Genomic DNA, 12,107 nt, shown 5'->3' with positions numbered 1-12,107 from the left:
TTACACATTTATGTATTCCATGGTCCGTACATAGCCCATAGTTTAGGGACTATGTAGGGACTGTGAAAGTCTCCCAAACCCCACTTACCAGTAAGCAGCCTCTGGGACTGATGGTGAGTCTGTTCCCTTGTTGATTGAGAAGCAGCTGCCTGATGTTCCCCTTCCCCTTGTGTAAGTGATTTCTGGTACGAGGGGCATTTATGACAAAGGTCTTTTCTCTGCCTGCTGCACCAGAGATCTCTCACAAGAGGGGGTGGGGACATCGGGCAGCCACTTCTTGGTTCCCACCGATCCAAGCTGCAGCTTATTCGTAAGTGGGGTTTGGTTGGAATCTGCTCCATAGCACTGTTGTTACTATACTAAGTAGTACATAATAGTCATACAGGTTTCTGCTGCAGATTTTTAAATAAAAAAATCAAATTTAAAATATAAAACATTTTGTCCCCTCTGGGGACCACAAAAGTGGTCAAGGAGGCCACATGTAGGGCATGGGCTGCACTTTGCCCACCCCTGCTTTACATCAATAGATTGAACATCTTAGTAAATTTGTATTTTGAGATTCCACTTCTGAATGTGAACTAGATAAGCATCTTCAGAAACCCAACTGGTTCATCTTTTGCTTTTTCATTAAAAACAGGGGAGAAGGGTGGAAGCTTGTCTTTAACTAAGAGCCTCTTATCCCAGGTCCTACACTAAAGATGGTTGGTGTAAATACATATCTTTGCTCATTCTAAATCTTCAAAGGTATTGTGCATGTTTTAAAATGAATAAAAAGCAGCAACAGAGAGACCTGATCATAACTGGGATACCTCTGTCAGATGAAGAGAAACAATTTAATTCAGGGGAGGAAGATAGCAGCCCTCTCCCACTGCAAATAACCTCAGCTGCCCTGTGGGCATGATACTGAAGCAAGGCCAGGAGAAGAGTTGAACTCTAAGGGGCCTGCAGCCACCTCCATCTTCTCCAGATTGAGGCTGAGGCAACCGCATGCCACAGCTCCAATCTGGCCTTCCCATGGCGCAAAAAGGAGCTGCAAAAAGCTGTTCCTTTTTGTGCCCTGGAAAGGGCACCACAACCAGCAACGTTGTGGCTTTATGTGCTCCTTTGGCGCTGTGTCATATGCGTCACATGGTGCATGGTGTCACACCGGCCTGGGGACAGAGTCGGAGTGTGTGTCATGTGGATGCCATGCTCCAATTCCATCCGCAGGCTGGCCTTTCCTGCCAGTCTGCACAGCTCCTAACTTTCTGTCCCAACAGGTCTCCATTCCATGTGTTTTTAACAACAGTATTAATTTTAATGGAGATCTCTATTATTCAAGAATTGAATAATCAAATTATTCAAAACTAAAGAATTTGCCCCATAACTTTACATGTTTTGATAACATCTACCCAACTATGTTAGATCCTATTTGTTGTTTTTGTTGTTCTGTGCTTCCCGTCAGTTTTTATTCATGGCAACCCTAAGATGAATCTGTCATAGTTTTTCTGGTAAGTTTCTTCAGAAGGGGATTGCCATTGCCATCCTTTGAGACTAAGAGAGTATGTAATCCTGGCTAAACTTTTTGCTGTAATTTCTTTTTCTTTGAATATCTTTTACTGTTATCCCTTCCAATATTCTGCAGTAATCAGAATACAAAGAAAATCGTAACAATGGTAAGTAAATCAATCAGAAGATAATATAGACAACATAACTGTGCAATCTAAATACTGTAAATAGTTCTGGTTGTTTTATTTCAATAATTTAAGAACCACATAGAGCACAAATTCCTGTGCGCCCTTATGTTTTCACCTGGTCTGTGATGTCAAGTCCAGAAATATTAATATAAGCCAATGAAGATATCAGTACCAGAGTCTCAATCCCAGCATCAGTCACAGCACGGCAATGAGACAGATTCAGATAGATCAGATTTGGACACCTATAGAAAACCACAAGAAATGTTGTTGCTTCTACAGTATTCTATTTTTGTCATACAGCCTTTGAATTAAATTTTCATCGGTACTGACAGCTGTCAAAAAATACATGCTGAAAACCTAATTGGATAGATGGAATTCTATTTATGAGCAGTCCTTTGGAGCAGTCCTGGAGCCACTAGATCCCATTTTACCTTGGAAGCTAAGCAGGGATATGCCTCGTTACAGGGTTACTTGGATGGGAGACAACTAAGGAATACCAGGTGCTGTAGGCTATATTCAACGGAAAGCAATGGCAAAATACCTCTGAGTATTCCTGGCCTACGAAAACCCCATGAAATTCATGGAGTCACCATATGTTGCAGGTGACTTCAAGGGACATACACACATCGGGATTGTAATTACCATCTGATATTCTGGTAATTTTTATGAAAAATAAAATATATATGTGTATAATTATGGATCCACTGACCTGCATGTATACCTCTGAAAATATGAAATAAATTATACATACAACTGTAACTTAACAAGGAGCAACACCACTGTTTGCAATGCACCTACAGATGCTCTAATCCGTGGATGGCAAGATCACTGATACCATGGGGTGACTGTATAGTTATAGAAGTGTAGCCTCATTAAATGTTGAATAAAGAATATCACATGTTTCAAGTGCTGACTTGTTTTTTGTTTGTTTGTTTTGTTTTGTTTTTTATTTATATACCGCTATTCCAAAGATCATAGCGGTGAACAGCAAGTAAGCTAATTAGCAAGTAAGCTAATTTGCCCCCAACAGTCTGGGTACTCATTTTAGCGACCTCGGAAGGATGCAAGCCTGAGTCGAGCTTGGGCCCTTTTGCTGGTCTTGAACTCGCAACCTTGTGGTTTCGAGTGAATGGCTGCAGTACAGGCATTTAACCACTGCGCCACCAGGACTTGTCCTGTGCCTTGTGCGCTTTGTGCTCTGCTGAGGTTGTAGAGGTGATGAAAGGGATAAGAGGTGAGTGGAATGGAAAGTAAAAGAAGAGAAAAAAAGGGTTAAAATCACAAGATAGACAGATACATGAGGAGAGTGGAGTCTTAATTTTAAGGGTGATGAAGAGAGCAGGAGATGAGGACCTGCTGCTCAATGTGACTGGTTGGGCAGGGAAAGCCCAGTAAATATTGTATAGAGTCAAGAGAATTTTCCCCTTCTGAATATACAGCTGGAATAAGAATATATGTGACCACCTGTTTTTGTTATTTTAATAATCATAATCCTAACAACACTGTTGCAGTTACTACTACTGTTATGACTACTACATGGAATGGATGTAGGATATACTCATGATTTTCATTTTATTTACTTTATGTCTGTGTGCAATATGTACTGTGTTTAGAACAGGAGGACATACCTGCAAAGATGTATTTTTTGTATTCCTGTATTATCATTATCAATATTGCCACCACTTTAAGTAAAACAGTGTATTTTGTATATTCTCACAATTTGCTACCTATGTTCACTGCTGATTGATCCAGTCCTTTTGTTCAATGATTACTCCTTTTACTTATTACTGTAGTCCTTTTTAAAAAGATAATCCAGGCTTTTTAAAGTTCTGAAAAAATATGCATAGACAGAAACTTTGTATGTGCTAATTTTTACTGTATTTTTTCTTGAGTATAGAAGACATATAAAAGGTTGTTCTGAGACTACATTTTGATTTGCCTTTTCTATTGTTGTTATTATGTGGCTTCACATCAATTCTGATTTATGATTACCATACCATAGGGATTTCTTGGCAAGATTTATTCAGAAGAGGTTTGCCATTGCCCTTCTTTAAGGCTGAAAGTATTTCACTGGCCCACAGCCACATTCCCTGGTTAAAGGGACTCATGGTGGCTAACAAAATTAAGAGCAGTACAAGTTAAAAACAATACGAAGCATTAAAATGTAGATACAAAGTTTAAAAAACAATTAAACAATTTTAAAAAGTTTAAAATATTACACATTAAATTTAAAATATATTAAAAACTCTATAAAAATTACACTACATTTAAAGTCCAACCCTTGTCAGTTTGATAAAGCCTGATGGCATTGGAATTTTTTTATCAGCTGCCAAAAGGAGGGGCCAATCTGAGAGGGAGAGAGTTCCAGAGCCTGGGAGCAGCCACCGAGAAGACCTTCTCCGTTGTTCCCACCAAATGACGCTGAGAGGGTGGTGAGACAGAAAAAAGGGCCTCTCCTTATGATCTCAGTGCTCTAGTGGGCTTGTAAAGGGAGATAAGGTCCTTCAAATAACCTGGACCCAAGCCGTATAGGGCTTTATAGGTCAAAGCCAGCACTTTGAATTGTGCCCAGAAATGGACCAGCAGCCAATGGAGCTACTGCAGCAAGAAAGTTGTGTTCTCCCTATAGCTGGCTCCAGTTAACTACTTGACTGCAGCAATTTGGCCAAAATGAAATTTCTGAGCACTTTTCAAAGGCAGCCCCACATAGAGCACATTACAGTAAACCAAACAGGATGTAACCAAGGCATGTACTACAATGGGCAGATTTGACTTCTCCAGGAATGGGTGCAATTGGGACACTAGTTTTAACTGCGCAAAAGTGCTCCTGGTCACTGCTGAAACCAGGGCTTCCAGGATCAAAGATAAATCCAGTACTCCCAAAAAGTGAACGTGCATTTTCAGAGGGAATGCAACCTAATACATGCTGAATCTCTAAATATAGGGGGGAAACTTGGTTTATTTAGTGTGCATATTTTCATTAACATATTCATATATATTCACATTTTAACATTTTATACGGAAATAACATCATTCAAATTAGAACAGTTTTATTTAAATAAATTCAATATTTAACTCAACGCATGTGTAAATTTTACACATAAAACAAGTTAGGTGGAGGAAGAGGAATCAGAGACTCCAGGTCTCACAGCCCCCTTTAAGCACTGTTCATGGGCTCCAGGGGGCCCTACCTCTGGTGTATTATGTCCAAAGACACATGCATGAAATGGGGAAGAGAACAAGTTAGAATGAGCATACAAAAAAAACCTGTTTCAGTGTTCATAGCTGCTAAGTATCATCAGACAATATAACATGTTACAGTATGGTACCTTTGAGCTATTTTTAGAACAGCGCTGTCAGTGACATAGGAACAGTTGGACAAGATTAGTTCTCTTATTCTTGAGCCTGATGATCCATCAACAAATGATTTTATTCCTGCATCACTGATTCTAAAACATGAAAAAAATACTTTCTTTCATATTGTATATATACTAATAATAAGTTTTAATAGTACTTATACTAATATACCATCACCAACAACTGAAATACAGAGGAGCTAATCCCTCTCCACCTATAAATATGTGTCTTAGGTAGAAGTTGCCATGCTAATTTTATGGTTTTTATTTTTTTAGTTGTGAAGATTTATAGATCTACAAACTAAAATTGAGATTAGCTGTAAACATATTTTACATATTTGTTAAGAAGTAAAACCCAACCGGTTATGTAATGTAATGAATGTCCTTAGTGTTATTGGTGTTATTGGTTTTAATGGTTTTAAAAGGTGATTGAATGATGGATATTTTATGCTTGTATTTTATTGCTTAATGTGGGGGGATTTCTTTTATTGGATTTGCTGTTGTCGTTTTTTTAACTGATTGTAAACCGCTGTGATCATTGGAATAGTGGTATATAAATAAAGATTCATTCATTCAAAAGGCATAACATTTCAAGGACTGGTTGCAGGCAAATATAGTAACATTTGTTATTAAAATTAATAATAAAATACAAATCTAGTATTAAATAATCATTTTCAACATTCATATTCAGTACTTGGATTTACAGACCTAGTCCTAACATCAGCAGGACTAAGGTAAATAGTTTAAGAGTTAGGCCTGTCCCACTTAGAGGTTTACAAAGAAGCATCTAGGCTGAGCATGTACCCCTTTTTATCCAATAAAGTTGTTTGTAGTGTTCTATTGAAATGAATAAATGTTTTAAAGATTCTACTATGTACTGATGGGTCAGTGTGTAAAGGAGAAACAGACCCCAGCTTCACCATGATGGGGGTGGGCAAGTAGCATTATCTCTCATATGAGCCTATTTCTATAGTCTGTGCATGATATTATACATATAATTTTACATAGGAAATGGGTCATATGCATGGTCATCTGTTGGGGATGCTTTGATTGAGATTTCCTGCATGGCAAGGGGTTGGACTGGATGGCCCTTGTAATCTCTTCCAACTCTACGATTCTATTATTCTATGATTCTATAACAGCTCCTATTTGATTACTACTGGAAATACCAAAAACCAAAATCAACAACCCCCCAATATTTTGCTCATGGTGTGTTTAGCCAAAAAATATGTTAGGTGGCTGACAAGTTGTTATATTACACCACTGTAGAGTCCTGTGACCCCTTGTGCTTGTTTACAGGCACAGTGGCTTACAAGTGGGAGCTATAAGGGTATCTTATTTTAAGTGACTAAAATCAGACCTAAAAAAATCAATAGTGATAATTTTGTTACAATGAATAGTTGTCATCTGAATAAAAATGATACCTTATGCAATGTGACAAATTCAGTACAATAATACGATCCAATGGTGCAATTAGCTTAAGAGCTACATCTGTTATTTTCTGGCAGTCAGCCACACAAATATGTTTAATTGTGGACCAGAATTTGCTCACCACTCTGAAACCTTGGTCAGTAACACGATTACTCCCTGTTGAAAAAATACAATAGCAAACTAGTCATGTTAGTCCAGAATCTAATGCTGTTTCAATCACAAAACAATATCCTAGGTTTTCTGAAAGCTGGTAAAAACCCCATTGTCCGCATGGAACACTCTAAAGGCAGGTGAAACACCCATGGGTTGTCTACATCATGCAGCATCAAGCCGCACTGCATGGTTATTTTTTTGTTGCCTTCCCGCCATGCATGCGCACCATCGCACCCACCACCAATTACCTCCGTCTTCCCACCCAGATGTCATTCCGTTGGACACCCTCCTGTATGATCAGCCATAGAGATGCCATGAGTCAGAGTATCCCAGCTTCTTTTTGCTCAACTTTTTAGCCCCCGAGTGTAGCTTCATTTTGTTTTCCGTTCGCTTTCACCTTGTGCTTAAACACCCCACCCTTCAAAGTGGTTAAAAGCCGCTTTATTTGGCCAGTGTGGACTACCCCAGTGTTACATATGACCAATTTTTGCAGGAAATCACTAACCTTCTATCCTCATTTTAACAAGTTTACATTCAGCAAGTGCTTTAAAACCTGTGTCAGAAACATGTGGAGACTCGTTGAATTCAACAGACACAATTTGTTTGCATTTTTCAGTTAAAGCCTTTAAGAAAAAAAGTAAAATGTTTACATATATTTCCTTGCATTAATACAAAAACCGATTTTAGAAAAATAAATACTGGATTTTCTATCTTATCTCATCCAAATGAACACAGATATTTAGAAGTGGTACCAAAATACCACACCAACTCAATATTGTGTTCTTGTACTGCAGCAAAAACAAAACACCTTCCATCAAAATCCAAATTGCAGAAACATAATAAATTTTTGACTAACATATCGGTGTGGATGTTTGTTTCTATACAATATTACTGATTACTCAATGGTCTGACATAAAATAGAATTGGACTCAATTTTGATGATATCAGTGGAAAATATTTTCTGGGAAACTAACTTTTCATGTACAAAACAGCCTTGAAATAAGTCCCCCAAAAGTACTAGGTGTGAGAGTGGGATCCTTCAGCAATCTGCTGCATTTGTATACTATATGCAGAGAAAAGAAAGAGCACTGTGTCCCTCTTCTGTGAGTCTGTTCACTTCCCTGCATAGTACTTTCTCTGTTCTTCCCTATGGCTACCAAACTAGTGCTTAAATAAAAAGCTGTACAAAAGTTGAGTGTTATTTTCTTACTTGAACACATCTGTCGGTCAAAGTGGGCATTTCATTAATTGTTAGATACTGGATACCACTGCAGCTGTTGCCAATATTCTTGAAGCCTTCCACTGTAATCTGATTTTAAAAAAACAATTTTTAAAAGGAAATTAATCATAAGCAATATAATAATCATGTTGTTGTTGTGTGCCTTCAAGTCATTTCTGACTTATGGAACTCTAATGGCATTGTCAGTTGCTCCATTATTTGCATAAGGAACATAGTTATGCCTCATTATCCCCCCTCAAACTATATACAAATAATTATTACATTATTTTTAAAAAATATTATATTATCTAATGATATATTAGATATATAATTATACTGCCCTCCCTCCATAACTGTCATCTTTCAGCCATTGAGGGAGAGAACAGGCTGGCCCAGCGTCATCAGGGGCTAGCCTGAAGACTGACTGCCCTCCCTCCATAACTGTCATCTTTCGGCCGTTGAGGGAGAGAACAGGCTGGCCCAACGTCATCAGGGGCTAGCCTGAAGACTGAGTGCCCTCCCTCCATAACTGTCATCTTTCGGCCGTTGAGGGAGAGAACAGGCTGGCCCAGCGTCATCAGGGGCTAGCCTGAAGACTGAGTGCCCTCCCTCCATAACTGTCATCTTTCGGCCGTTGAGGGAGAGAACAGGCTGGCCCAACGTCATCAGAGGCTAGCCTGAAGACTGACTGCCCTCCCTCCATAACTGCCATCTTTCGGCCGTTGAGGGAGAGAACAGGCTGGCCCAGCGTCATCAGGGGCTAGCCTGAAGACTGAGTGCCCTCCCTCCATAACTGCCATCTTTCGGCCGCTGAGGGAGAGAACAGGCTGGCCCAACGTCATCAGGGGCTAGCCTGAAGACTGAGTGCCCTCCCTCCATAACTGTCATCTTTCGGCCGCTGAGGGAGAGAACAGGCTGGCCCAACGTCATCAGGGGCTAGCCTGAAGACTGAGTGCCCTCCCTCCATAACTGTCATCTTTCGGCCGTTGAGGGAGAGAACAGGCAGGCCCAACGTCATCAGGGGCTAGCCTGAAGACTGAGTTCCCTCCCTCCATAACTGTCATCTTTCGGCCGTTGAGGGAGAGAACAGGCTGGCCCAACGTCATCAGGGGCTAGCCTGAAGACTGACTGCCCTCCCTCCATAACTGTCATCTTTCGGCCGTTGAGGGAGAGAACAGGCTGGCCCAGCGTCATCAGGGGCTAGCCTGAAGACTGACTGCCCTCCCTCCATAACTGTCATCTTTCGGCCGTTGAGGGAGAGAACAGGCTGGCCCAGCGTCATCAGGGGCTAGCCTGAAGACTGACTGCCCTCCCTCCATAACTGTCATCTTTCGGCCGTTGAGGGAGAGAACAGGCTGGCCCAACGTCATCAGGGGCTAGCCTGAAGACTGAGTGCCCTCCCTCCATAACTGTCATCTTTCGGCCGTTGAGGGAGAGAACAGGCTGGCCCAGCGTCATCAGGGGCTAGCCTGAAGACTGACTGCCCTCCCTCCATAACTGTCATCTTTCGGCCGTTGAGGGAGAGAACAGGCTGGCCCAGCGTCATCAGGGGCTAGCCTGAAGACTGACTGCCCTCCCTCCATAACTGTCATCTTTCGGCCGTTGAGGGAGAGAACAGGCTGGCCCAACGTCATCAGGGGCTAGCCTGAAGACTGAGTGCCCTCCCTCCATAACTGTCATCTTTCGGCCGTTGAGGGAGAGAACAGGCTGGCCCAATGTCATCAGGGGCTAGCCTGAAGATACAATGTATCTTAATTGTAGATTTTTCTTGTACTGTTTTATAATTTTCTTGTACACCGCTATGATCTATTTGGAATAGCGGTTTATAAATAAAACATATTATTATTATTATTATTATTATTATTATTATTATTAGATATATACCACAATTGTGCTGTAAAATATCAGGTAAAAACAGACACTACATTTTGAAGATCTATGGAATACCTGATTCTGTCTAAAAGAGTTGGAGTTTAATAAGTAATAACATCATTTTTAAAGTTTGTATTTAAAGTTTAAAGTTGTTTTTAAAGTTTAGTATTTAAATACTATTTTAAACACTGTAGCTAGAAATAGCTTTATAGCTGGAGAACATAAAATACACAAAAGGGATTAAATTAATTTCTCAGAAATGATGACACTATCTGCACTTAAAAAACAAAACTAAGAGTTCCCAATTATGAGTGGAGATTGCTCTGTTGATACACAAGAGAGGCATTCTTGCTTATTATTGGCAACTAAGAGTACACTTACTGCTTTCCCTTTCCACCTAAGAACAGGGATGGTTTGTCTGACCTAAGAGCAGCCTCCTTAGAGAACCTAGAGGTTATACTGTCATAAAAGATTCCTCCCAAAAATGGCCATTAAAGCATCATATTCCATCACAGCTTGGGTCATTATGTCTCCATGAACTGTATGTTCTGCACGTAGTTTCACAATCTGAAAGTTTCTTATTTTTGCCTATAATGCTTGTGATTTCTGGTTTTGATCAATATCTTATGGAATTCACTTTTGCAAGAAAGAAAGGAAGTTTCCTAAGGAACAGTGCTGTTACCAAATACAATAGCCTCTGGAGCCCTTGTAGGCTGGGAGCCAATACAGAACTATTTTAAATAAAATAAAATAAATAAATAAATAAATAAATAAATAAATACTTGTTTTATATGATATCAGATGGATTTGAAATTTATGGAGTGTTAACAAATAACTCTGCTTTCATAATTAACTTGTGTCAGATAACACATTTTCTCTTGGCTATATATTTTCTGCACTGCTTGAGTGATACGGTTACTGGAATTTGAGAACCAGTGCCAAATTAAAAATATATTAAATAGAGAGGAGTCTAAAAGTCTGTCAATTAGCCTGCTATTCCATCAAGAATAATGAACTGATACTATTGATTCTGATTGGGCATTTCTGTATAAAATCATTTTCACAACTGCTGATTAACTATTTCCAAATTCTGTTTTCTGGATTCTAACACTCTTCTTAAAATCAAAGAAACTACTTGTAATTACTGTACAGCATCATCTCCTTGTTTTGAACAACCCTTAATTTGTAGATAAGAATAAGAAGTATACCCTCGAATATTACTCACTCACATGGGCTTTCTGACTTTCAAACTGGCATTGATGGAGAAGTGGGAATGGCAGGGATTAAAATGAATAGGTGTTTTGTCCAGCCAGTAGCATATTGTTAAAGGTTTGGTAACCCACCTGGCCAGGCACCAAAATGAGAAAAGGAGACCCTGATAAGGGCCTTGGTAGAAGATAAAAGAGGTTTATTATCTGGGTAGGATACAGAACAATTCAGATGGAAAGTAAAGGTCAAGGAAATGTGCAATGAGTGGAGGGATGTTTTTAAAGGTGATAATGGCAGGCTAAGATTCAGACTATTATTTTAGTCTTTTTTATCCAGTTTGTTTAGGATTACAGGACAATTTGCATGTAATTCTGAAATGTGATCTTGGTATCAGTGACTGGAAACTAGCTATTAATGCAATGGGAAATAATGACTCATCCAAGTCAAAGATGGATTGCCAGATCTACCATGGATTTCAGTAAAAACAACAACAACAACAAAACCAAAGGAGGACATGTAATTGCAAGAGTCAGTTCCCTGTGGCACACTTCAACAATCAGCAGTGAAACCATAATATGATATTATGGAAACTGCCATTTTTCATTTGATGGAGATGAATCAGTCTCCCTGAAGGTCCCGGATGCCAGTACAAAAATCATTCTGAACTCTTGTGATGAAAAAGTACCTGCTTGACAACCCTAAGTGAAGTTTTGACTTCCTTGGAAACACTGAAGTATCTGCAGCAGAATCCAACTGATTCCTTCTCATGCTCATTCTGAAAGAGAACTGCAACCACTTATCTGAGGAAGGTGATGGAACTGAATTTGATTATATATTACCAGCCAATGATGGGAAATATCCTGGTATCAGTGATAATACTGCATACAGAGTCTGTCTCTGAAAAAGAGAAGATGGGTTTGGAAGATTCAAGGATGTCACTTATCCAAGCTGGAGGATGGAGACCTGGCAGAATGTGATTGCTTCTGTTGGTACTCTGCAGAGGATCTTGAGGATCTCGCTAACTAAAGAAGTTCCTGTTTAAAGCCTGGGACCTGATGGGCTGTTGGTATCCTATTGAAGGAATAATCTATTTTTGTTTTGAATAATTCCTTGCCATGAAATGGAAGATGTCTTTTTATATATATATATATATATATATATATATATATATAATCTGTGAACTACTATAGT

The 12,107-nt window shown here is 39.4% G+C and overlaps 1 protein-coding gene across 2 annotated transcripts in view; it reads right to left on the bottom strand.

Moving 5' to 3' along the window:
- Positions 1–12,107, bottom strand: part of LOC149312415 (F-box and leucine-rich repeat protein 13-like) — an 81,340-nt gene that overhangs the window by 20,485 nt on the left and 48,748 nt on the right. For both annotated transcript variants that reach the window (XM_089524593.1, XM_089524594.1), the window contains 5 exons: positions 7,827–7,925; positions 7,122–7,239; positions 6,457–6,619; positions 5,006–5,125; positions 1,792–1,918 (listed from right to left, as the gene is read on the bottom strand). In XM_089524593.1, coding sequence (XP_089380719.1) covers positions 1,792–1,918; positions 5,006–5,125; positions 6,457–6,619; positions 7,122–7,239; positions 7,827–7,925 — 627 coding nt within the window. The remainder of the gene's footprint in view (positions 1–1,791; positions 1,919–5,005; positions 5,126–6,456; positions 6,620–7,121; positions 7,240–7,826; positions 7,926–12,107) is intronic.

This window comes from Sceloporus occidentalis, unplaced genomic scaffold (genome assembly GCF_023333645.1).
Source record: "Sceloporus occidentalis isolate IW3139 unplaced genomic scaffold, rSceOcc1.0.p SCAF_5, whole genome shotgun sequence".
In the NCBI taxonomy this organism is placed as follows: Eukaryota; Metazoa; Chordata; class Lepidosauria; order Squamata; family Phrynosomatidae; genus Sceloporus; species Sceloporus occidentalis.
Note: the sequence above shows the minus strand (reverse complement) of the source record. Positions and strands in the feature narration are given on the sequence as shown.